Source organism: Colletotrichum acutatum (genome assembly GCF_030867785.1).
Source record: "Colletotrichum acutatum strain CBS 112980 chromosome Unknown BDZ83scaffold_18, whole genome shotgun sequence".
NCBI lineage: Eukaryota > Fungi > Ascomycota > Sordariomycetes > Glomerellales > Glomerellaceae > Colletotrichum > Colletotrichum acutatum.
The window spans coordinates 238,915-264,001 of NW_026849012.1; the positions used below are offsets into that span (position 1 = coordinate 238,915).

General features: G+C 53.5%; 9 protein-coding genes across 9 annotated transcripts; 3 read left to right on the plus strand and 6 right to left on the minus strand.

Moving 5' to 3' along the window:
- Positions 1 to 340: 340 nt before the first annotated feature.
- BDZ83DRAFT_138649 (uncharacterized protein) lies at positions 341 to 1,700 on the minus strand. Its single transcript, XM_060501267.1, has 2 exons — positions 988 to 1,700; positions 341 to 934 (listed from the first exon to the last, which is right to left on the minus strand). The coding sequence occupies exons 1-2, from the start codon at positions 1,490 to 1,492 to the stop codon at positions 402 to 404; spliced, it is 1,038 nt and encodes a 345-aa protein (XP_060368333.1). The 5' UTR covers positions 1,493 to 1,700; the 3' UTR covers positions 341 to 401.
- BDZ83DRAFT_138640 (uncharacterized protein) lies at positions 1,503 to 2,457 on the minus strand. Its single transcript, XM_060501266.1, has 4 exons — positions 2,237 to 2,457; positions 1,981 to 2,173; positions 1,870 to 1,925; positions 1,503 to 1,802 (listed from the first exon to the last, which is right to left on the minus strand). Exons 1-4 carry the CDS (start codon positions 2,331 to 2,333, stop codon positions 1,591 to 1,593), a joined length of 558 nt encoding a protein of 185 aa, XP_060368334.1. The 5' UTR covers positions 2,334 to 2,457; the 3' UTR covers positions 1,503 to 1,590.
- A 497-nt stretch (positions 2,458 to 2,954) lies between these two features.
- BDZ83DRAFT_717165 (NADH:ubiquinone oxidoreductase 20.1kD subunit) lies at positions 2,955 to 3,605 on the minus strand (the record flags this gene model as incomplete). Its single annotated transcript, XM_060511915.1, has 3 exons — positions 2,955 to 2,984; positions 3,040 to 3,351; positions 3,429 to 3,605. 3 exons carry the CDS (start codon positions 3,603 to 3,605, stop codon positions 2,955 to 2,957), a joined length of 519 nt encoding a protein of 172 aa, XP_060368335.1.
- A 469-nt stretch (positions 3,606 to 4,074) lies between these two features.
- BDZ83DRAFT_609765 (SNF2 family domain-containing protein) lies at positions 4,075 to 9,944 on the plus strand. The gene has a single exon (XM_060507553.1). It carries the CDS (start codon positions 4,381 to 4,383, stop codon positions 9,694 to 9,696), a length of 5,316 nt encoding a protein of 1,771 aa, XP_060368336.1. The 5' UTR covers positions 4,075 to 4,380; the 3' UTR covers positions 9,697 to 9,944.
- A 79-nt stretch (positions 9,945 to 10,023) lies between these two features.
- On the minus strand, positions 10,024 to 11,500 carry BDZ83DRAFT_570901 (uncharacterized protein; the record flags this gene model as incomplete). The annotated part of the gene is made up of 2 exons (XM_060504351.1): positions 10,024 to 10,549; positions 10,623 to 11,500. The coding sequence occupies 2 exons, from the start codon at positions 11,498 to 11,500 to the stop codon at positions 10,024 to 10,026; spliced, it is 1,404 nt and encodes a 467-aa protein (XP_060368337.1).
- A 663-nt stretch (positions 11,501 to 12,163) lies between these two features.
- Positions 12,164 to 14,325, plus strand: BDZ83DRAFT_609770 (uncharacterized protein). Its single transcript, XM_060507554.1, has one exon. It carries the CDS (start codon positions 12,304 to 12,306, stop codon positions 14,077 to 14,079), a length of 1,776 nt encoding a protein of 591 aa, XP_060368338.1. The 5' UTR covers positions 12,164 to 12,303; the 3' UTR covers positions 14,080 to 14,325.
- A 75-nt stretch (positions 14,326 to 14,400) lies between these two features.
- BDZ83DRAFT_570895 (hydrophobic surface binding protein A-domain-containing protein) lies at positions 14,401 to 15,112 on the minus strand (the record flags this gene model as incomplete). The annotated part of the gene is made up of 2 exons (XM_060504350.1): positions 14,401 to 14,901; positions 14,960 to 15,112. 2 exons carry the CDS (start codon positions 15,110 to 15,112, stop codon positions 14,401 to 14,403), a joined length of 654 nt encoding a protein of 217 aa, XP_060368339.1.
- A 4,746-nt stretch (positions 15,113 to 19,858) lies between these two features.
- BDZ83DRAFT_749295 (P-loop containing nucleoside triphosphate hydrolase protein) lies at positions 19,859 to 20,591 on the plus strand (the record flags this gene model as incomplete). The annotated part of the gene is made up of 2 exons (XM_060513745.1): positions 19,859 to 19,910; positions 19,969 to 20,591. The coding sequence occupies 2 exons, from the start codon at positions 19,859 to 19,861 to the stop codon at positions 20,589 to 20,591; spliced, it is 675 nt and encodes a 224-aa protein (XP_060368340.1).
- Positions 20,592 to 20,787: 196 nt separating this feature from the next.
- Positions 20,788 to 24,866, minus strand: BDZ83DRAFT_138766 (potassium/sodium efflux P-type ATPase). The gene is made up of 4 exons (XM_060501268.1): positions 24,859 to 24,866; positions 24,066 to 24,560; positions 21,789 to 23,745; positions 20,788 to 21,734 (listed from the first exon to the last, which is right to left on the minus strand). Exons 2-4 carry the CDS (start codon positions 24,467 to 24,469, stop codon positions 20,985 to 20,987), a joined length of 3,111 nt encoding a protein of 1,036 aa, XP_060368341.1. The 5' UTR covers positions 24,470 to 24,560; positions 24,859 to 24,866; the 3' UTR covers positions 20,788 to 20,984.
- Positions 24,867 to 25,087: the final 221 nt, after the last annotated feature.

Consider the following 25,087-nt stretch of genomic DNA (forward strand, 5'->3'; position numbering starts at 1 on the left):
CTTGAATGACGTTACCTTACTGTGTAGCTAAAGAGGCACATGCTCGGTACATGGCAACGGATTAAGCTTCAGGCCGACTGTACACCAAAACAACGGTACGTTTCGATTCAGGTATTGCACTTCTATTTACTGCTAGTGAAAAGGAATGCTATTTGCGGGAGTCATTGCCAATTTGGTAAACACTCCACGTCCTTCATGGAAAGTACCCCACGGCCCAAAACTTCACAGCGTAACCCATACCTGATCTTCGCCGGTAGAGTCTCAGACTTTTATACGTGATCATCGAGCCAAAGCCGAAACTCTTTCTACCGAGTGAATTCTCTTGATTAGTCTAGTCATGTTTAACGTGCGTGTCTCTCTACATCTCGGCGCCCGGTAGTTCCTGATACTGCAGTGGATGATCAGAGGAGGGAGCTGGCATGGCCGTGATTAGATTGGGCGACAACTTCTGCAACATCAAGAGGCGTGAAGTCGCGTTTACACTGACTCGGTTTCATGGCAGGCTGCAACCGCTCAATGTCGATGTTCTTGACGACTGGATCGAATGATACGGATCGCCGGATGCTCTTCGCGGCCGCAGACCGCTTCTTCAATGGCGTGCCCAGCGTGCCCAACGACGGAGCGCGCTTGGCAGTGTTGGCGGGATCAATCAACATGAACCTGGCCTCAGGCGTATTCAGGAGCGCGAGCGCCCGAGCTTTCACCCTTTTCAACAGCTCCGGGTCTGATGTTGATTTGGGAAATGTTGATGCCAATGGCGTTAAGATGTTGTGCCGAGGCTGACACTCTTTACGAGACTTAACCTCCGTCGCGGGGTTCGGAACGTAGAGCTCTCGTCGAGGTTGAGGACCATTTCCGTGAGACACCGCCAGACCAAGCTCTGGCATGCTCCACTTTGCGGCCGAGGCAGCCTGTGGCTTCGCATCGTTGACGGCTACTGAAGGTCAGCACAATTTCGAATCAAGAGTAAGAAACGAGATAGCGTACAAGAGACTAAATTGTCGGTTGTAGAGTCTGGGGCGTCTAATGAAGTCAATGGTGCTGCACCCCGTTTTTGTAGGCCCTCTGTGGGGAAACTGCTTGAGTTGAGGTCGCCATGAGGGTCTTTGCCAGCCGGAAATTCCCAATACATGTGATTTAATGGTCCATGGTTGTGAGCAGGTAGACCAGTGGTATCTTGATGCATGAGGTAAGGGTACGCTGCGCTGACTGAGGCGGGCAAAACACCGGTGTGTGATGGATTTCGACGGATAGCACGACCCTGGGACTCTTCTATAGCACACTGAACGGAATCTCCAGTCGAATGGAGCCGGCCTGAGGGGTTCGATGCTGTTTGGAAGACTGGCAAGATCGCGGGCGCTGGAGTTGAAGACAAAGGCAGTTGAGGCGGATCTCTCACAAGCCTTGTAGGCCATTGCGGAGAAGCCAGATCGTGGCCTGTCGAATAGACTGCTGAGGGAAAGCCATGTGCCGGCGTGGCACTCTCCCACATGTGTCGGTTCGGCCAGGCAATGGCAGCTTCCTCGAGCGTCTCTGTTGCATTAGAAATAATTAGCCCGCAGTCCAGACAGCGAACCGAGTCACTAGCTGCTACCGACCTAGTGGAGCGTGACAGAAAGAAAATGCAGCGACGTTTTTGATGTGGTCCAAGGAAAGAGTCGTCGGGTCACGCTGGACTGCTTCCGTGACGATAACTTGGATGCGGCCAAGGGATGCAGCAGGATTCCAGGAGTATTCTTGCAAATATTTCTCGTTGAACGCAGGGAACCTGATTAGATCGCGGTCACCGTGTTTGTTTGGTTCTGCACAGAGACAGATCAGCGGCATATTCCTCGGCGAGTTCATGCATCGGCAACTGTGTCGACTTACTGAGACTCTGAGAGATGGGAAGAGGCGTCCGCCGACCTTGGTTGAATACGTCCTCGCTGAAAGTCCGTTAGAAGCTGTAAGCGATACCGACATCGGCTGCAAAATTCTTACGCGACGAGTTCTCCATCGATGTAAACCCGAGCCGCAAAAACTACGAGGTTGGCGTTTTGATTCGGGTTGCTGATAGAAGGGATTGTCCAAGAAAAGATGGAAACCGTGAGCGGCATGTTGCGAAGAAGACTGGGGACGAAGCCATGAACAACCGGCAAGCCAAAAGACCCCGGAGATGATGCTGGTTTCGATTCTGTCGGGGCATCTATTAATCAGCAAAGAAACATCCATGACCGCAGAGCTCGTCAAGACTGACCAAGGTCCGGAATGACGGAGCAGTCTGTCTTGAACTCCTTCAGCGGCACCGATCCACTGCCGGGGAACAGCAGGACGTCCCAATTATCGTAACGCATGTTGGAACTCCCCACGGTATCTAGTCGAGCGCGACGATGGGTGAATTCTCTGTTGTTGGCAGAAACGCGAGCAGGCGATGGCGGGTGCGACTAACGCCGAGTCCGATGATCTAGATTAATATGCTGGAAACACTGAACAAAGCGGTTGTTTGTTTGACGTCGAGTCTGTTTACTGAGTGATGGTGGAAGGAGAAGAAGTCTTTGGCACGGCAAGCTGCCGTACCTCCTTCGCCCAAGGGGCAAGCAGAGATGGAAGTGAGATGCCTCGTGGAAAGTAGGAGCTGCCATACATTTCTCCGCCATTCTACACCAAGAGGCCGACGCCAGCCGGGCACTTGCCCTTCAGCTGCGAAGAACTGCCCTAGGTATAGCCAAGTACCTTGCGTTCTTGCCATAAAAGGTGGAAAATCTGTCGCGTCTGCGTCCCACTCCGCCTGTCAGATACAACTGCCTACATCTGTTGTAGGGTCAGCACGGTTGATATCACTGCGGATGATTCTGACTGGAACATTGGCTAAAGACATATGAACTTGTTGCTGGTGGGGTTCCCAAAGGATTTCTTCTTCTGCTCTAAAATACACACATGCGTCACCATTCGTAAACCCCGACATGTCACACTTTTCATGGGTCAGCGTCGCCAGCCTTTCTCGCCTGTCATTATGTTAGTCTCGCAGTTTTAATCTCATATATCTGCTGCAGAACCTACCCGCAGAGCGCTAGCACCTCCCAACTCCCTCTCGAGTCCATCTGGGAATTCTCTCGGGTATGAAGCCTTATCGGGGTAGCTGGCCTTAACGACACCGCAGACACCGAGGAAGACGACGATAAAGGCACCAATCTGGGCCAGGCCCTTGCCGGTGGTGGTCCAGGTGTACTCGAAGGGGGAGAACATGCCGAGCAAGTCGTGGTCTTCGTGGACAGGCTCGCCAAAGTTGCGACGCTCCTGCTTGTCCCACCAGTCGCCGTGGGGGTCGCGGAACTGTCTCTTGATGAAGGGAGGGTTGATGTATCCACCGTTCTGCGCGTCTCCAAGTTAGCCACGGCTACCGAGCCTCTCTCTCCGTTTCTCTCGCCGCCAATTGCCGTGTCACTGACCATGTTGGGGTCTTCCGCGTCAGACAGAGTCGGGTACTCGGGGTACTTCTCCTCGAGAACCTTGCGGTCGTTGAACTGAGGAGGGAAGAAGGTACGTTGTTGGACAATCGGGGTTCGTCGGGCGGCCTGGACGGCGCCGCGGACCGTCGAGGCCCGCGCAAATCGTTGGGACAGCATCTGCGGAAGAGGCGGATTAGATTGTCACAATGATCTACGAGTCAATTGAGGGTTGAATTGGCATACCGTGGCCGAGATTGTGGTTCCGATGCGGGCCCAATTGCTTGGTATTTTTGGATGTGATGTCGTTGCAGGTCTGAGCCGAAGCTTCGGTCGATTGATGATTGCTAGCCAAATCCCTCGATTGTGGTTGGCCAGCCTGGATGCGGTGAATGCCTGAGGCGTTCAATGTTCACAACTGGTCACTTTTTTGAGGTGCGCGCCAGCCAGAGAACGAGGTGGGGTACTTTGGTGGAAAACCGGCCTCTGGTTGGATAGAATCACCCTGACTCCTGTCACCCATTTCGTTGATTCAAGGGAGCAAAGTCCCCCAAACACTACTCTTCTTTTCATTGGTGGTTCGACTCACAGTGGTGTGTAGCTGCCTGCCCGTACCTCAGGGCAGCATCAATCGTCCGCCGTCACCACCCGAACGACCTCTATGCCCCTACGCCCCCCGAGTCTGAGGCCAAGCACCAACGTGCTCTTTTCGGCTAGCCCAAGCAAGGCCGGAGCTGCATCTTTGCAAAAAAATCTATCATCAAACTTTTTGCTGGCGACGCTGGTTTTGCATCCTGTTTCCACCGCAGCCGGCCACCAAGACGTGTCATCATGTTCAAACTCGAAACTAGAATTCTCTGAGCATACACCATTCCATAGACGTTAATTTTGACGCGTCAGATGCCGGCCCCGTCGAGATCACGGCCCCATCTTGCGTCTGCCCCCCGTTGCTATCATGAACAAGACCGCGTCGCCCGACCCTGCGCAACCCACCAACGAGGTCATCGACTCCCAACGCGACGAACAAACCGCGACAGTACCTCAATATGATACCGATCCGCCCTCATCACCGCTCGAATCCCTCGGATCCGACGATTTCGAAGGCCAACTGACCCCCAACGGCAACGATTTCATCGGCCTACCCCTCCGCTCACCATCACCCACATCACCATTATCTCCGTCAACCCCCTCGCCCTCACCTCCACCTCCCGCGCCCTCCTCCGACATCGACGATGAACGCCCTTCCAAACGACGTCGCGTCTCCACGCCATCTGCGCCTGGGTCTGGCCAGAAAAAGAAACAAATCTCCCCGCCGTGGAAGAGGATCACCGCCGAGGGCCCGACCTCTTTCATCGATAATGGCAGACGCAAGTCTGGTCGAATTAACACCATCCCCCTCGAGTTCCATCCGCCATCCGGCAAGCGAATGACAAGAGGAGCTCTTAACAGTAGTCCACCCTCCAAGAACAAGTATGCTTCTACGAACGGCCACGCCGCGACGCCCACTCCAAACGGAACCTCCAAGTCCAAGACTCCCTCGCGAAAACCATCAGCAGCAAAGCCCGCACCGCCACCGCCCAAGACCTCCAACCGAAAATTGACTGCGAACGAGACCAAGTCTACCTCCCGATCCACGCGCAAGCGAAGCCCTTCCCCATCTGCTCAACCAACTAGGCAGTCAACGCGGACAAGGCGGGGCCGCCGCAGCTCCATCGACGATGAGGTAGCGAGAACTTCGGCGGGTAGCCCGAACCGTACGCGGATTAAGTTGCGTGTACGCGCGACCGAGCTACCCGTTGTACATCCGGGACAAGTCAGCAAAAGGCTAAGAATTGGCCCCAACTTCGAAGAATTCTGGGAAAAGGCGCAGGCAATACCCGTTGAAGATGGTGGCATGTACGTCCCAGAGGAGGGGCCTAGCTACACTGATGAGATGGCTCAAAAGGATGCTCAGGTTGTCTTGCGCATTGAAGAGGCCGTAGAGCCTGGCGGTATCCTTTCACAAGAGCGCTGCACCCTGTTTGTTCCCGAGGCGGAAGAGGAACCACCACGCCAATGGGCCCATGCAGATCACATGGCCAAGGCTGTTACCAACTTCCGCAAGCTAATGGTAGCAGAGCAGCAAAGACATCGGGCGCAGGCCAAGAGGATTGCCGAAGCTTGTAAGGACGCCTGGCTCCGGCGCCAACCAAAATCAGCAGAAGAACTCGAGGCCGAGGCGCGCTTTGTGTGGATCGGGCGATACAGAGTTGTTGTCAAAAGCATGTTTGGAACCTGGGAGAATGTTCGGTACGAGATTAATCGGCGGAGGATTCAAGAATGGGAAGCGGAGGAGCAGCGCCGGGTCAAGGCTGCGCTTCAGGAGGCAGTCAATCTCTCAGAGCAGAAGCTGCAGGCAAGAAGAACACAGGCGGACTCGGACATATCCGACGAAGATGACCTCGACGATGACGACAATGACGAGGACCTTGACGACCTCGACAGCGACCTCGAAAATAGCCAAGCAATGTCGGTAGACGCGGATGATGATGACTCCGGCAATGACGACGACGACGATGTCATGTCATCTTCAGAGGAGGAGGAAGTTGGCGAAGATCACACTGGCGATGCTGGTGACGAGAAGCTCACTATGGAACAGCTTCGTGCCAAATACGCCAACCTGCCGGAGCTTCCTCCCTTCGAGCAAGCCGAACAGAAATTCACTAATGGCGTTGAGTCCGAGGCAGACTCAAGAATTGTGGCAACCAGCCCCGGAGAAGAGACCAGCGATGAGTCCATCGACATGGATGACGATATGGGATCCACCGACATTGACGACAGCGATGACGGCTCTGGCGCGGATGAAGAGTCGGAAGAGGAAGATGGAGACGAGGAGCCCTCTGGATTGTTGGGTATGCTCTTCGGGAAATCTGAGTTGAAGAAGATCAAGGATGAAGCGCCGCCTGACGACAAGAAGCCACCTGAAAGCACTGCAGCCTTGGTGGCTGATGGCGCATCCCCACGAGCAGAGGCGTCGGTGAACTTCAGGAGCGAGATTGGGGAGGATGAAGATGACGATGAAGTGTCTCTGATTCAACATCCCGGTATCTTCTTGGACGGTGATGAGATGGAGATTGACACAGAACTACAAGCTACTGTGCCACTAGGCGCTGGCGACCAGGATGATGGTGTCGAAATTGCAGTCTCCGAGAAGGAGCCCACCATGCCCCTACAGTCGCTCAAGTCGGATGAGGCCTTGGTCAATGGCGTGGACAAGGAACCAACAGTCACGAGTGTAGAAGTTATCACCAACGGGATACCAGAGGTAATGGAATCTGCTGATACGGAAATGGCAGACGCGCCATCAAAAAAACCAGAGGCGTCAATACCCTCGGCGCCATCTACGACTGCTATGGTCCCAACGAAACATGTCACCCCTGATACCGATATCGTTACCGTCCCGCCAAGTCGAGAACAAAGTCATTCGCCCCCTACGTCCGACACAAAGCCTTCAGATGTTGACACGATGTCTTTGGCAACCCCGGGGGCAAAGGATGTTGTCAGTCGGTCAGCTTCACCAACACCCAATTCACAACAGACGCAAATCCCGTTTTTACTCCGCGGTACTCTGCGTGAATATCAACATCATGGACTGGACTGGCTAGCGGGACTGTATGCCAACAACACCAACGGCATTCTTGCAGATGAGATGGGTCTTGGCAAAACCATCCAGACCATTTCCCTACTCGCTCATCTTGCTTGCCACCATGAGGTTTGGGGACCGCATCTGGTGATTGTACCAACGAGTGTCATGCTCAACTGGGAGATGGAGTTCAAGAAATGGTGTCCTGGTTTCAAGATTCTCTCCTACTACGGCACTCAAGAGGAGAGGAAACGCAAGCGGCAGGGATGGAACAATGATGACGTATGGAACGTCTGCATCACATCTTACCAGCTTGTCATCCAGGACCAACAGGTCTTCAAACGCCGGAGGTGGCACTATATGATCCTCGACGAGGCTCACAACATCAAGAACTTCAAATCCCAGCGGTGGCAGACGCTACTTGGTTTCAATACTCGGGCAAGGCTTCTACTTACAGGCACTCCACTTCAAAATAACCTTACCGAGTTGTGGTCGCTGCTGTTCTTCCTTATGCCAGCCGAAAATGGCGTCGGTGGGTTCGCAGACTTACAAGAGTTCCACGATTGGTTCCACAAGCCAGAGTCTCAAATCCTGGAAAACGGCCGCGAGACGATGGACGAGGAAGCACGAGCGATCATTTCCAAGTTGCACAAGGTCTTGCGACCATATCTACTACGAAGACTCAAGGCCGACGTCGAAAAACAAATGCCGGCCAAGTACGAGCACGTCGAGTTCTGTCGCCTGTCGAAGCGTCAGCGTGAATTGTATGATGGCTTCTTGGCCCGCACAGATACCAGGGAGACGCTATCTTCTGGTAACTATCTGTCCATCATCAACTGTCTGATGCAGTTGCGGAAAGTCTGCAACCATCCCGATCTTTTCGTGGACCGCCCTATCATGACGTCCTTTAGGATGCAGAAATCCGTTCCGGCAGAATACCAGGTTACCGATCAGTTCCTACACCGATCTTTACTTGCAGTAGAGCCAATGTCTATTGTTAGCCTGGGCGTTCTCAACATGATTCCAACACAGCACGAGAACATGTCCAACACGACAGCAGAGCGCATTTCGCAGCTCAGCCTTCACAGGGTACTGATGGAACTGAGAGAGGCACAGAACACCAGAGCCCATCTGGCTCGTACAAACCTCGACCCTTCAACAGTTGAGTCAAACATTATGTATCTGGACAGCCTGGCTCGCTGGCGCCGCTTCGAGGAATTGCAGCACAGCGTGTACCTGAACGCTCTCCGCGGCCAACGTCGGCCAATCTATGGCAAGCGCCTGATTGATTTCTTGACGCTCGGGTTAGACGGTAGACCCCGGAAACCTAAGCCAAGAGTTCCTAACAAGATTTTGAATTGGTTTGCGGAGGATTCCGACTTCCTCCGTGCCGTCATCCACCCAGCTGACGAACGAGCCGATGCCATGCAGACGATCATCCAAAAGTTCACATGCGTCACTCCCGCCGTCATCACTCGTGACATGAACGAGGTGATACTGGGAAGAAAGGCGGCTCAGGCCTTTACGGACGAGGACCTCAAACTCTCAGCGCCCGTCCGCTGGGCTCCATTCATGCCCAAGCAGCCACCCATCGATCCATGGCACGAGTCCCGCATGCGTCACAGTATTCAATTCCCTGACAAGCGACTGTTACAATACGACTGTGGAAAGCTTCAAGCCTTGGACAAGCTTCTTCGCAAGCTCCAAGCCGGCGGCCATCGTGCCTTGATCTTCACACAGATGACCAAGGTCCTGGATATCCTCGAGCAGTTCCTCAATATTCACGGCCACAAATACCTTCGACTTGATGGACAAACAAAGATTGAGCAGCGGCAGATTCTCACAGATAGGTTCAACCATGACCCACGCATCTTGTGCTTCATCCTGTCTACACGTTCCGGTGGATTGGGCATCAACCTTACTGGGGCGGATACCGTCATCTTCTACGACCAAGACTGGAACCCAGCCATGGACAAACAGTGCCAGGATCGATGCCATCGTATCGGTCAGACACGAGACGTACACATCTACCGGCTCGTCAGCGAGCACACCATTGAGGCCAACATTCTCCGCAAGGCGTCACAGAAGCAGATGCTTGACGATGTAGTCATCCAGGAGGGCAGTTTCACCACGGACTACTTCAATAAACTTTCCGTGCGGGATGTCCTCGGCACCGAGGGGACCGATCTGGTCGATGATGCCGCTAATGCCGCCATGGACCGCCTTCTAGGTGGAGGAGACAGCGGAGCGTCGAGAACCGTGGCCGAGGACCTTAAGCAAGCCGAAGACCAGGAAGACGTGGAAGCCGCCAAGGCCGCCGAGAAGGAGATTCAAGACGACGACGCCGAGTTCAACGAAAAGAGCGGTGCACCTTCTGGCGCCTCTAGCACCCGCCAAGGTACGCCGCGGGATGACGGGGCCGGCCAACCAGGCAGCGGCCCCGGAAAATCTGGCTTAGGCCGATTCTCGGAATCCGTCGCCCCCTATGAAGCGGTAGAGATTGAACACAACGCGTGGGGTGAGAGAATATATAATGTGGACGAGTACATGCTCCGGACGATGGCGGAGCAGCTCAAGGGCACGGCGCTCGACCTGCCCAAGGATAAGAAGAAGAGTAAAAAGAAGGGTCGCGACACACGGAAGAGGTAGGCTGTCTGTGTTCATGGGAGGGCGGCACCTTTGTGTAATTGGACGGTTGGTTTCTTTTTCTGTATTATATGGTTCTTGCTCGAGAAGGTCTCGAGGAATAGACCTTTGCATGTATTTATTGCTGGGGGTGGGAAGAAAACGGCGTCTGAGAGGACTTTAGCCGTGACGAGGCGTTTTGGGTTGATGGGGGAGGTCCCCATGGAAGCATAGATATGGACGAGAGTGAAAAATCAAGATAAATCTCCAAGCATTCATTATTTGGCTACTCCTATGTACGTGATTTATGGTTCCTAATACTTGTCCATGCGAACCTGAGTCTTGTCAAACCTACGCCATGGACATGGACCCCGCGGCCCCCTTCCTCGCAACCTCCTCACTCCACGCCTTCGCCTCTCTCCTCAACTCTCTCCCAACATACCAAAACGTCGCAGCCGTCCAGACACCAGCCCACACAAACGGCAAAGCCCAACCAACAACGTACGCAGCCTCCCCGCTCCTCAACCCAAAAATCAACGCCGTACAAAGCACAGCACACGCCTCGGCGCCAACAGCCCAAAACACACCCAACCGCCTCAGCATCGCGCGAAAGACGTGGCTCGCCTCGTAGCGCCTATCGAGCGCGACGCGGAAGTCCGTGCCGCCTGAGCCGTCGACGGCGCAGACGTCTTCGATGACGGAGTAGATGCCCGGTCGCAGCTGAGCTTTGTGGGGTACGGAGGAGATGCGGAGCGGGGAGGGGAGGTGGAGAGCGCGGAGGGCGTCGATTAGGAGGAGTTGGGTGCCGAAGACGAGGAGCATTGTTGGGACGGGCATGGAGAGGAGGCGGATTGGGGGGTTTCTTGGGACGGTGCCTCTTGGATGGTGTCAATCATGTGTGACTTGGGATGCTAATGATATTGTAGACGGATGGGAGGAGGGCCACTTACACGATGAGCTCAATCATGATTATGATCCACGCAAAGGAAAAGTTCCAGTGAAACCAGTCGAGATACCACCTATGCGCCCCAATTACACGACATGTGCTGCCTTTACGCCAAAGCCTCCAGAAGCGCACGAAGTACTCGACGATGCTGGCGCCGCCCACGGCCGCGGTGACGATGGAGAAGACGGCGTTGGGGGAGAGTTTCTCCTTTTTTTCCGTGGGCGTGTTCGTTCCCGGGCCGACGCCATACCAAAGGCCAAAATAGAGGGCTATCGGCATGGCGATGGAGTCGAAGAGGATGAGGGTCCAGAAGAGCGCGATTGCTGTCTTGCGGGTGCGGAGGGTGTAGTTCAGGGGCGGGGGAGTCGGTTGGAAGGCCGGGAGGGTTTGGGGAGGATGCCTGGCCGAACCGGGAGCTTCGCCGATGTGGGGTGTGTTTGGGTCCGTTGACGGCCGTGTAGGTGAGTGGGAGCTTCGCCGGGTCATGGCGAGGCTTGGACGGCTGAAGGGACCGTCGTAGCGACGGTCAAAGTCATGGCTTGGTCTGGTGGCGCGCCTCTTTGGGGATCGTGGGGATGAGGGTTGGTTGTGTGGTGCTGATGCTGGGCGCCGGGATGTGTCGATATCTGGCAGATTCTGAGCTTGCGACGTCTTCTCATCAACGTCTCCATCTCTTCTGTCGGAATTGGATTCATGTTGTCGTTGACCATCGGCATGTCGCGTAGAAGCGGGCTTCCGCGGTTGAATAATCTGTAAGCTATGACGACCAAACGTTGTGGGGTCATACTGATGAGAATGGCGATGTTCGGTACTGATATCACTGGAGCGCGGATGCCTCGGATCAGGGGGACTGTAGGCCCCAGGAGCTGCTTTCTCATCCATCGTTGTCAGAAACCAGCGAGATCGTAGACTTCTACGGAACGAGCATAGAGCGTAACACCTTTGAAGAACAATGTAGTGAAGGAAAGGTAACCAACATCGATTCCAGGAGGTTAATTGAGCAATAAATCAAGGAGGATAGCAAGACATCACGTCGCCAAGACTCCAGAAGGAGACGATCTCAACTTTCCGGGACTTCCAACTGATAATCGCACCGGTCGCACTAAACCGATGAATGAGGACCCACGGCTAAAAAAGGCAAATGGAAGATCTGAAGCTTCATTTGTTGGACGAGAGATGTCGGGTGGTGACATTCGGGGGGGCTAGGAGTAGAGGCTCCGCCGGGGAATCAGGGATGATGTCAGTATGAATCCTGTGGCAAACCTGAGAAGCTTCCATGTTCGTCCAACTCAGGGACGTGAGAGCTTCTTCAGGGACAATCAGGTCGGCCGTACCGGCTCTGGAAGATTGATCATGGGAACTTGCCCGATCAACGGCGGAGGTGTCCGTCAACACGCAGAAAGGGATATTGGCTGATGCTTCCTTCGAGTACAATTGACATCATGCGATGAAAGCGCTGTACAAACTTGTAGAGAGGAAGGACTTTCCATGAGAGATAAGATAAACATGTTCTTGCCGCTTAGTCATCTCACCATGAGCTTCGAAGTGATCAGGCTCTCCCAACTCATAGATGCCTGGGCTACCCCTCATTCCAAACATATCTCACTTCTTCGCTGTGAAGCTCATGGTGGCCTTCTCGTTACCTGTAGGTGAGCTGCCCTTATAAGTGTCACCATCCTCCAACCATGCGTCTGATCAATACGGCAACACTGGAGCTCGAGGAGTTTGACCGTGTCCGCACCCCACTGTACGCCATTCTTTCCCACACCTGGGAGGACGGAGAAGTGTCGTTCCAAGAATGGAGCCACCGTGAGACTAGGACAGGAAAGAAAGGCTTTCTCAAGATCGAATCGTTCTGTCGGCTGGCCTCGCGGTACGGGTACACCCACGCTTGGGTAGACACCAATTGCATCGACAAACGCAGCTCTGCCGAGTTGTCTGAGGCTATCAACTCCATGTTTGCCTGGTACAAAGGAGCAGCTATTTGTTACGTTTATATGGCTGACGTATCAGCCTCTAAGGAGAATCGCGCCCTGGACAGTCAATTCCTGAACAGCAAATGGTTTACTCGTGGCTGGACTTTGCAAGAGCTTATTGCACCCCGCCGTATCAACTTCTACGCTCAGGATTGGAGGCTCATTGGAACAAAGCAGAGTTTGCTTGACGCCATACACAGAGCAACCGCAATTGATATAAAGTGTCTTTTAGGTGACACAGCCCCTTCCGAGTTCAGTATTGCCAAAATCATGTCTTGGGCCGCTGGCCGTGTTACAACTCGCCTCGAAGACCAAGCATATTGTCTCCTCGGTCTCTTCGATGTCAACATGCCGCTTATCTACGGGGAGGGCGACAAGGCTTTCCAGAGGCTGCAGCAGGAGATAATCAGGATCTCCGATGATCAGAGCGTCTTTGTCTGCGACATACCGAGCCTGTCCATGACGGCACCCTTGGCTCCGTCTCCTTCGCTCTTCTCCAAGTCAGCAAATGTCAGGTCCTGGTCCCGTCTGGCAGCTCCAACGGCAACGATACCACCGTTTCACACAGTGACCAATGCCGGTCTTTCAATATCTTTACCACTAATTCAAACTTTGTCACCTGAATTCGTTCTGGGCGTTTTGAGTTGCACCACAGTTGAGGAGTATCCCAGGAGCTCCGTTTGCCTACCTTTGTCATCTCACATCAGCGACTACCGGCACCAGTATACTCGAGTATCCCTGCCTGCCCCGTGGATATCGCTCAATTCAACTTCGATAAAGTCCCTCCTTCCATGGCATGAAGAAAACGCCTCGCAGCCTGATTGGTTTTCAGAATTCATACCCGAAAAATCAACGAACATCGTAATCTCCATGCTTTGCCAGGCGGACCGTGACTCCCTCTCAATACGGGTCTTTAAGCCTCTCCAGAAGCTGGGAGGAAAGCTTACCAAGGTCTCTTGCTTCGTCACATTCCCGCGTGGCTTCTCCGACTATCGTCTTTACGCGGCAGACCCCCCCGAGGCGCTGGATGAAGAAACGAGTATAATGGCCATGCTTGATCAGAAATTCACCGATAGAAAGGGTTGCGGCCTGCTTGTCTTCAAAAATAGGTCCCTCGAACGCGGCAACGGTAGATACGTTGGTATCTATCTCGAAGCGGCATTGGAACACAACGGCACTTTGCAAGACTGGCCTCGAGCATGTCGCGTGTTTCCGAATTGGAATAAACGAGACGGCCTTGATGTCGCTACCCAGCACGGCGAAAGTTTTCCGCCCAGTCGCGCAAGCTGGGTTGAAAATGTCTTAGTAACAACCAGGACTGCGATACCGGTCAAACCGAATCATTTGTTATCAGCGACTATCGCGTTGATGGTGGAAATCGTCTTTGACACGGACTACATTCGAAGGCCACTCATGAACGAATCGAATCGTCGTTTTGCGACTCCTCGTTTTGCGGCTCAGAGGGCTCCAACCGGGATCGCCTAATTTTCAGGGACTCGAGCGAGTCTGGCCGCCGCAACCCTCTCTTGAAATTAACATTAGAGCAAAGGTCACGGAACCTGTCAATGAACCTTGACTAGACTTAAATCTTATCATCACCTTTCAGAAGGCAAAATCAATGTAAGAATCAAGTTCGATTGAACAGAACAAACTATGCAGCGCAGCTGCTCCGGCAGCTCAGCTAACCATTCTGTCTCCGCCTATCAATACACTGCACCAAAAGAAACTCGCTAATAATCTTCATATAATCATCAGATCTCCACGATTGGATCCTATTCCATCTTTCTCATCCTCACATTGCGCTGCTTAGGCCATGACCTCGGCGTGAAACTGCTCCTGTGCGCCAGCGGGGGCGGCGGGAGCGGCAGGCGCAGCGGGGGCAGCAGGCGCGGCACCACCGGCGGCACCACCGGCAGCATCACCGCCGAGCTTCTGGATACCACCGTCCAGGGACTGAGTGACCTGATCAACAGACTGCTGAGCAATACCCTGGCCGATGGCGGGGACCTTGGAAACAATGGCACTGCTGAAGTCACCGGCAGTCGCCTTCTGCTGCTTGAGCTGGTCAACGGCGATGGAAGTGGCGCCGAGCTTGTCAAGCTCGGGCTTCTTAGCGACCAAGTCATCAACAGAGGTCTGGACAGCGGTGGTCAAGCCACCGGCTGACTGCTGGAGCGTGAGGGCATCGGTGAGTGAGAGCTCCTGGGCGCCCTGGATTTGCGTGGTACCTTGCTTCAGCGAGGTCTGGACCTTGTTGGAGGCATCGAGCAGGTTGGCGGCGGTGTTGGGATCCGCGGCGCTGAGAGCCTATGCAAGAGCGGGTTAGCTTCGGTCACTGAACAATGTTCAAGTCCTCTTGTCGTACCTTGACAGCGGTGTCGAGCCCGGTGAGCGAGTCCTGGACGTTGGTCAAGGCAGCCTGGATGGGCTGAAGTTGACGCTTGCTGGCGAGAGAAGCGGGAGCTGCGACGGCGGAGCCGGCAAGCAGGGCCTGGACGAAGACGTTGGTGAAGTGCATTTTGATTGGTATTCGGTAAGCGAAGGCTTGATTTGATTGAAGCGAAGGATGAAAGTTGTTTGGAAAGGTGTTGGAAGATCGTTGTAAGCTGAGAAGTCTGGATGCTGATGAGATGGAAGGAAACCTGACCTAGACCAGGAAATCCATCGTCTTAATATACCAGCTTGTAGACATTGACGACGAGTCAACTTGGTCTCTGCCTTCCCGTCACCGAGACTTCATCCGAGCCATTGCAGTCTTAGTCCAAGAGACATCGAATACATACGACTCATCGGCCTGTAATCTCAGTACCTAGACCTGCGGGACGCAAAACCGACCTCTCTCACAGTTCCCATCGTCAGAATCTGTCAATATTTGCCTAAGCTGTTGCAATTGGCGCCGCGGGAGCCTCATCCGGCTGAGTGTAGTCAGGGCCGAGGATGAACCCTTGAAACGCGCGCAGACGGCACGCCATGCGGCGTGGTTCGGCCGTCGACCAAAGATCACGGCTTTCGCGGTCAGACGAAACGAAATGTGGATTCACGGACCCCAGCTAGAAGCGTCAGTCTCTCGACCAGGGCAAGACTGACAGATTTTCACATTCGGCCTACATGGCAACCCTGGATCCGAAAAGATGATCCTTTCTATTTTCATCCTCCGGCAGCGGTGCTGTTCATTCCCCATGGTGTGTGCGTTCATGAATCGCACCGCCTAGACCATACTGCGATCGCGGCAAGCTGCGATACCTACCGAAGCATTTCAGATGGCACAAATCGTTGCTTTCTTTCCCCTGAATTTGTCAAGAGCTCATGTCAAATGTTTCTGCTCGACAGCTACGATGGCTCCGAGGTAAAACTGAGAGCCTGGGTTTCGATATCAAGCTCGCGGTCTTGGCAAACGTGCTGCACACTGTCGCGCCTCTGGGCCCGCAAATTCTCTCCAGACTAACGCAATAAGCTTACTCAATGGTTCAAATATCCAGTACACTAATTAGTGGCGCAGACTGAGTAGACTTCACTCCTGCAGAACTTCAGGAAACTGGTGCGGGAACGCTAGCACACAGCAGCACCTCGGGGTGTTCCGCCTGCACATAACATGTTAGCGGTATGCGTGTCAGTTGCCTCTAGTGCCTAGCTAGGCGGAGTGGCGCCAAACAGGCATTCTTACAGAGGCACTTTGTCGCCTGTTTGGCAGCCGCTAGTGCGGCACTGAGTGTCATCGTGCGTTCACGTCTCGATGAGAGCCTCCACGACGTCTTAGCACCCAATCTCCCAATGGACTGTGGCAACGATCTCTGCCAGTGCCAAGCAATCAAAAGCCGCGCATTCGGATTCGACTCAGCATCCTGTGCCCCATCTGAGACAGTGACACAGTTGACAAATGTCTGCCATGTGTCACTTCGCCGCAGATTTCCTCTGCAGAGGTCCGTGCCGGGCGCGGCCATGCGCCTGGCTAGGAATCTGAAGCTGCAACCCTGTCACCAATTTGTTTCTGGGACGGGGGTGGCTGAGGATGGGTTATCCCGACATCGACATGAACGACTGAATCTGTCATTGTTGTGGTAGTGGCATCAACTGGTCCTTACCCCGGGTCAGTTCGTCGGATGGCAGTAGGATTTGTGGATGCCAGGGGCCAAGTAATCGTGGATCACCAGGTGGTCTTCGGAACGGGAGGGGATGCGTGAGAGACAGCTGGCACCTCTCACTCGATGTCCAGACCTCGTTCGATGTCCGATGTTTTCAAACAGGACACGGCGGCGCGCTGTGCCCCCAAGTTGGCTGGTTCACGAACCTGAGGTGGGCTAAGAACGGCGAATCACCGAGGTTGGTGGGCTTGGACCGCGGATTCGTCACATCCGATTCCACCAGAACCTTCTCGGTCTGAAGAGCCACAATCCTGAGAGTCCGGTGTAGCTGATGGTCTCAAAGGTCCGGACCCTTGGTAGTCCGGTCCCCTTTTGCCCAGACCTCTTGACTCTGCACAGGAGTCTCTGAGCTGCATCGTCCCACAATCTCCATACATGGTAAAGAAGGTTCTGCTGTTGGCCTGGTTCCCTTGATCTTTTCCTAAGCCGAGGTTTTCCTAGAATGGATATTTGGAGCTTGTCTTGTCACTGGCCAGATGAGACTCACGCACAAGAAGCTCCGATATCAACAAGCTCTTATCGCGCTTTGAAGTCGACCACTTCTCCAGAGGTACGAGCGGAGTTCCAGGGTATCGGCAGATGATTTTCATGGAATGAAATTGTTATTCGTGGCTCACATTGTGGAGAAGACTGGAGAAATGGGTAGGTGACAGGACATTTGCTTTGACCCTAGACATTCATTTTAAATGCGATTCGCTCCTCATCGAATAAGCTTATTTATGATGCGTGCTGATTGGAGAGGAACTGGTTCATTACACATTTTCAGTGGCGAATTGTACCTCGGTACATTACTTCCAGGAGTGTAAGTGATGAGTCTGACTCCTGGCGAACGAGATGTGGAGATATATAGATAAAACCAACCAAGTTCCCAGATCACCAACACCGCCTTTCTTTCTTCATGATGTTATAAAAGTAGGTTAGTAGAGGTCCTATGGCGATGCAGCATTATGATATTCTAAGTTACGCTTCACAAAGCCAAAGTGATCCAGTCTAGCGCCAAGTCGATGGTCTGGAGAGGATCTCACGAGGAACTCAACCCGTCAATCGACAAACTCCAAACTCTGCCCACTCTAGTTAAGAAAGACTTCCTGCCTTTCCAGACGGACCCTAGGGGGGCCTTTACTCTGCAGAGTGTCCGGCATGGGGACGAACTTCGGTGGTAGAGTTCGTATGATTTAGTATGGATGAACGCAGCCTGCAGGGCCGAAAGGCAAATCACGGTGAGCGTAGGACGAATGGGGTAAAGTTGGCTGATGGAGGGGCGAACCCTTGATCTGAGATTCGTACTCGGAAAGTTTATTTGAAGGAATTCGAAAAGCTTATCGTCCCTGCTATCGATTGCTAGTATTGTCCTTCAATGATGTACAGCATGGGTTTGTTTGATAATCTTTTCTAGACAAACCAAATTTACCATGGAGATCTCAGCCGCTCCAGGTATGAAAGTGTTTTCGATCTTCCTATCTTAACTTAGCTTGGCACTTGCTTAATAAGCTCAAATAAAGTTATCCCACGACGGAAGGCTACAACTGACTCGCGTTGGCTTACTTGAGCAGCCATGTCTATCAACACTTTATTTGTTGTAAGGTAGTTGAAGGCTGATTTCAATCCTTACGACTAAAGAAAAAATTGAACCACAGTTCACGTCAAGGCGGAAATCGAGCAGTTTATTTATATCTTCGACACTGGTTCGTCACTCTTGCACTTTCATTTTGGCTCTCTAGTTTCTCGATACCTGCCTTATCAGTATGTCTTGCTCAAACATGGCCAACTGCGGAGATCTAAGGCTCATAAAAGCAGGAAGCAAAGAAAAATACAGAACTTTGAGACAGCAGCCCACCAATGGGATGTTGAGACTGAGACCTCGAATTGCTCTTCGTGGAAAAGGGCCTGGCTACTTGAACTCGCTCTATGGCGGGCTGTTTTCGCATTTGTCGTTCTGTACGACCAGTATAAATATCGTAGATCGTAGTCGAAGTGATGGTTGATCCGTACTGCCAGTCCAAGGTTCACTGACCTCTCTTCTGGTTTGTCTATGTGTGTATGGTCTCAGAGTACAGGTAGGAGGATAGGAAGCTCGTGAGGTGTGATGTAGCTGGGTGGGACCCATCCTCGCCAACTAGGTACCTTGATCCCACATGACAATAAGAGCTCTTTTCGATATACTTACCCACACTACCCAACTTTTCACGCGTATTCGAAATGAAACACTCTGGTAGGAGTGGCGCTGAAGCAACGACAACGCTCGACTGGCAAAGGCTTAGATGGCTAGCCGTTATCCGCTTCTTATTGTTTACACCAGCTAATCGATCGAGATTACTCCCATCACAACCATGGGCGGAAAGGAACCATCCAGGCTGCTGTTGTTTGCACGCGCATGGTTGCTGCTCGCTCTGTCGCTTCGTAGGCTACGTGCGAGCCTACTTATACTAAGCCAGCCCCCCCCCCCCCCACCCCCTGGGCAGCATAGAACATCAAGAAAAGAATTGACCTAAAGAAGTACTTAGTCTACGCATGTTGCCAATCACCGACAACTATGTCTTACGCTAGAATTTGATTCGGTCGTTTGTTTCACGAAGAATTCAATATTTTTATGTCTTTCCGCTTGCTGGGCTTGAAACCAGCAATGGCCAAAAATTCTCCGCGCACAATCGAGCACCCAGCAGCTCGGCCGTTCCTTTCAGCCTAGCTATTCTTTCGCAGAGATCTTAGTTTATCCCTACCTCAGAAGTTTCCAAATTTTCCATTCGTCAAGCGCAAGTAAAGCGCTTCTTTCGAGTGATGTAGTCTGCCAGCGGACAGAATCGGGAATGACGCCGGCCGTAATCCCGCAAAAGGTGGAGCCACGACCGGGCGCCGAATCCTCACGGCATCTCCGATTCGACCCGCTCCGAGTCAGCTTCCTATCCGGGCCAACCCCGTGATCGTGTATCGCGGAACATGTCGGACTCAGTCGATCCTCCTTTTTCAGACAACACGAAGTCTCACAAACCGAAAAGCCGTAAGACAGTCCTCGGTGCCTATGGTGATTCAGATTCTTTAAATCGCCGTAGTCAGCTCACTCACCTTCAACACCATTGGAATATCGTCCGCTTCGAACAGGACCAATTTCCAAATTGTCAGCCATGCCTGAAATGAAAGTCCTCGTCCTGGGTCTCCCCAGAACAGGCACCCAATGTTACCCCCTCCCCTCCCCATCCCCCACCCTCCTCCCCACCACTCTAACACCCCACAGCCCTTGCCGACGCCCTCGCAATCCTCAAAATCGCCCCCGTCTACCACATGCGCGAAGTCGCCAAAAATATTCACCAAGACCTCTGGATCGCCGCCATAACCGACAACCTCCCCATCTCCAACCCCAAAAATCCCTGGTCAAACTCCCAATGGGACGCCCTCCTCTCCCCCTATGAAGCAGTCTCCGACTTTCCCCCCTCTCTCTTCCCAACCGCGCTCGCAAAAGCATACCCTACAACCCCGATTATCTTAACAACCCGCCCCTATGAGTTCTGGGCGTCTTCGATGCGCGATACTCTGATCCACGCACACCTCCACCGGGATCAGCACCAAAAGAAATCGCCAATGGAGGGGTTGGCGGACGCGTATCACTCTGTCTGTTGGGACAACGACTTTGAGAAGAATGGAGAGACGTATTTTAAGAGGCACCACGATGAGGTGAGGGCGTTGAAGACTGACGGGCGTAAGTTTCTCGAGTATAGGCCTGGAGGCGGGTGGGAGCCGCTTTGTGCGTTTTTGGGGGTTGAGGTGCCGGATGTGCCGTTTCCGAGGAGTGATGATTGGGTTGAGTACAAGAAGAAGGTTGAGCAGGACAGAAAGGAAGCTGGTGCTGTCGATAAGTAGATAGAGTTCTAAGGGCCATTAAGGATCACGATAAAAGCACACATTGTGGCAAGAGGGAACGTATACACTGTGGGTTGAGCTCGAAAAGTCGAGGTCGTTTTATTGCGTGGCATTTCTGGGCCGGAGTAAATCCTCAACAGCCAAAGCCTGATAGAAAAGATACTAAAAGAGTGTGACGAAAGCAAACGTATCACCGAAGCCAGAAAGCCCGTCAGACTCATGTTGAATAGCCCCATTCAGCCTGATTTCCATTACCGATGTTGGATCTGATATCAATCCCGCCAAAACTCTGCACCGAGGCGCCGATTACCAGGAAACTTCCCGTGTATTTTACGTTAGCCTGCGCAGTGGCATCTGCTTTGCAGCAGAATTATGTCCAGTCTAGAGCGCGGACTAAACCTGTCCCTCTGGACTGCGTGCAATCATGCCGAGACCCATGTGACGCTTCACAGCCTTCCAGGTTTCAATGAGAGCAATGTAAACGACGAGGCAGGCAACGACAATACCCCACTCCCAGGTAATCATGCCGTGCTTGAAGACAGCGCGGTTGACAACGGGGAGATAAATGACGGGGAAAGTCATGATGAAGCCGCCGGCGACGGCCCAGAACAAGAAACGGTTCTTGAAGATGGTCTTGAACACGGCCGTGGGGCCAGTCCACAACTCAGGGTTCATGTTGAACAAGCTGCGCTGGAAGTGCTTGACCTCCCAGGCAGTGACCAAGAGCAAGAAACTCAAGGTGGCGTAAACGGTGGATCTGGCCCTGAAGACAACGTCACAGGTTTCGTTCCAGCCGTCGTTGCAGTGGCTGCCGAGATCGCCCGCGCCTGGTCCGTACGCAACGGAAGTAAACGCGGCCAAGCAGAGCGAGCCCATAAAAAACCCGTAAATCATCTTGTCGCGGATCAAGTCCCAGGTGAAGACACCGACACGGAGACTGTGAGGGGCACGCAAGAGGATATCGGGTTGAGCCTCCTCCAGCCCAAGACCAATAGCCAGGAATGAGGAAGTGATGAGATTGACCCAAAGAATCTCCAAAGGAGACAGAGGGAAGATGGAGGTGCCACTTCTATCCTTGAAAGAGAGACCAATAAGGAGGAGGATGACCTGGGAGATATTGGAGATCAAGAGATGGAGCAAAAACTGCAAGCCTGGTTAGAAAAGGGTCTTAAATGAACAAGTGCGCGGGAAACAAACCTTCTGGATGTTGTCAAACAAGCGGCGACCTTCCTTGATGGCGGTAACGATGGAAGCAAAGTTGTCATCGGTGAGAACCATGTCCGCTGCCTCTTTGGAAACGTCACTGCCTCTCTTGCCCATGGCAATACCAACATCGGCTTTCTTGAGAGCAGGCGAATCGTTGACACCGTCACCAGTCATGATGCAGTAGGCCTTGCGACGATGCATGGCCTCGAGCATTCTGACCTTGGTCATAGGGCTGCATCGAGCGACCACAAGAGGGAGGGCTTCAAGAGCGTCAACTTCGGCGTCGGTCATGGCGTCGAATTGTCCAGCGGCCATGACTGCTGTGGACGGCTCGCCGCCGCGCAAAATGCCGACCTCATGAGCAATGGCAGTAGCAGTCTTAATGTGATCTCCGGTAACCATGTGGACTGAGATACCAGCCGTGTTGCACTTCTTGACGGCTCCGAGAGTCTCGACGCGAGGGGGGTCGTACAGGCCAGCAAGACCTAGGAAGCGGAGCTTGCACTCCGTTTCGTTTCTCTCGCTAGCGTTCTCAGCGTCTTCGAGGAATCGTTGAGCAACGCAAAGGACTCTGAGACCCTCTGAGGCTAATTCGTCAGCTTTGGCCGCAATTCTCTGCTTGACATCGTCCGACTCGGCCAATCTCTCAACCATGACTTCGACGGCACCCTTGGTAAACACCTGGCGGGGAGCGCCGGGAAACTCGTAAACGACACTCATGAGCTTGCAAGTGGAGTCAAAGGGGAACTCGTACAACATCTTGGTCTTTTCGGACGAGATGAGGTCAGTCTTTCCCTTTCCGTATCGCATAGCAAAGACCTGAAGGGCAATCTCGGTGGGCTCGCCGATGGCAGTCCATGAAACCGGCACCTCAGTAGCGGTGGTCATAGACTCGGTATCGGTCGAAGCCTTGCCGTCGGTAACAGCGGAGTTGTTGCACAGAGCAATAGCCTTGAGGAAGGCGCCGAAGGACGAAGAGATGATAGTGTCGTCAGACTTCTCAACCGTCGGAGTCGAGGCTCCACTAGAGCCCGAGCTTGATGCGGTCGATCCAGGCCAACGCACTTTGCCGCTGGTTGGGTCGTAGGGGTCTGTAGTGCCCTCTATAATGGCGGTCGTATCTTCGGCCAACCAGATCTTTCTGGTAATCATTCGTCCCTGCGTAAGCGTACCTGTCTTGTCGGAGCAGATGTTGGTGACACCACCAACGGCTTCGAGAGAGGAGAGCTTGCGAACAATGACGTTTCCAGACGCCATTGCTTTGGTACCAACAGCCATAGTGATGGTGAGGACAGCAATAAGGGACTCGGGAATGACGGCGACACCGACGCAGATACCGTAAATGAGAACCTGGTCATCAATGTCGAACTTGCTGACCGCGAAGACGATAATGGCCAGAAGGATAGCCAGACCGAACAGCAGCAGAGCAAACTTGCTAAGCTTGACCTGAAGAGGAGTGCCCTCGAGGCCCAGGATGCTCTTCATGGCAGCCTTGGAACGCGCGAGAGCACGGGCGGGAAGTGAGGCGTTCTCGTCTCTCTTACGAGTAGTGCGAAGCATCATGGCGATCTTGCCCACCTCGGTTTCCATACCAGTGGTGGTGACGATACCGCGGGCGCGTCCTCGAGTGACGGTGGTAGCCGAGTAAACCATGTTGATGCGGTCGCCGAGGGGAATATCAGCCTCCTCGAAGAGTGCCTCGGGGTGCTTGCTGATGGGCAGCGACTCGCCGGTAAGGAGGGCCTCGTCGATGGAGAGGTTAATTCCCTCGAGGAGACGAAGGTCGGCTGGAACGACATCGCCGACAGCGATCATGACAAGATCACCCTTGACCAGAGTCTCGGCTTTGATGGTCTCCGCGATTCCGTCGCGGACGACCTTGCACGTCGGGGCGGACAGCGCGTACAGACTCTGGATAGTCTGTTCGGCATTGTAGTCCTGGACAAAGCTGGAGAGATGTCAGCCATGCATGCTAGGCGACCGAAGTGCTGAGGGAGGGAAAGGTGTGTGAGACCGAGTCGGCTCGGTGGCAGGGGTAGAGGATGAGCCACTTTGCCAAGAACCTCACGGGCAGGGTACATTGAGTGCGCGGTGCCACAGGAGCGGTCAGCAGTCACCCAACCCAGCCGCGGGGCGGAAGCTAGGCCATTTGTGCAATGCAACGACTCAAGAGAATCATGAATTCTGTCGGCCAGGCACGAAGAAGCAGAGGGAAGCAGACATGGACCAGTGCGAGGGGACAAGGTGAAGGCGGACGACGTAACTTACCCCACGACGATGTTTAGAAGGATAACGGCGGTGATGACACCTCCTTCAATGTAATCTTGGATAGCAAAGGACAGAATCATGACAATGACAAGAACCAAGGTCAGACTGTTGGAGATTTGTCTCATGACAATCTCCCAAACGGATAAGCCCTTTGCGCCCTCGATACGATTAGGCCCGTCCCGTTCAAGACGGGCGGCAGCATCGGCCTTTGAGAGGCCATTTTCAAGATCGGTTTGCCAGAGGAGACCTATGTCCGTGACAGGAACCGAATGGGCAGGCCAGTGGGGGACCGGGTTGGGGATGGGCGGGGGCCGCGGTATAGACGGCGGCTCGTCCTGCTCGGGATTCACTTCCGCGGCAGCTGTGTTGTGTTCACCATGCCTGACGGCTTCGGGTTCTCCCATCGGATATCGGTAGGTTACGGCTTAAAACGCGCGCTTGGGGGGTTTGGATGGTGTATGTTGGTGCTTTTGGTAAAGCCCTGCAGATGTTGATCTGGGAAGAAGTCTGTTAATAGAGAACGGGCAAGCTCAGAGCTTGGGGTTGGTGATGAAGAAGAGAAGAGAAGAAGAGGGTAAAAGAGGTGTGTGCTAGGAGACAGCGTTAAGTTATACTTTGTGGCGGGTGGAATGCGTGCCAAGGGAGGGGAGCGTGGATGTATGTACCGGGAAGACAACCAGCCTAGAGGAGGGTGATGGATGGATGGGATACTAGGAAATCTGGACGTATCTCCGTAACGGACGAACGAGAGAGGCCTGGGGACTGAGAGAGAGAGAGACGAGGTACCTCTTACCAAACGACCCCCGTTGACTGTCCGAGGACTGGGGTGGGGAGGAGGGATGCAACGCGGGCGCGGGACGGTGGTGGGAAAATAGCTCCGACCGAACGGGACGACGAGTGGATGGGCCGAAGAAGTGAAGACCGAAGCGCATCCGTTGGGCGGCTTCCTGTCTTGGACTTTGTCTTGGAAGATGGAGCCAGTGAGGTATTCGTACCATGTGTCGGTCATGAGCTAAAGTAGG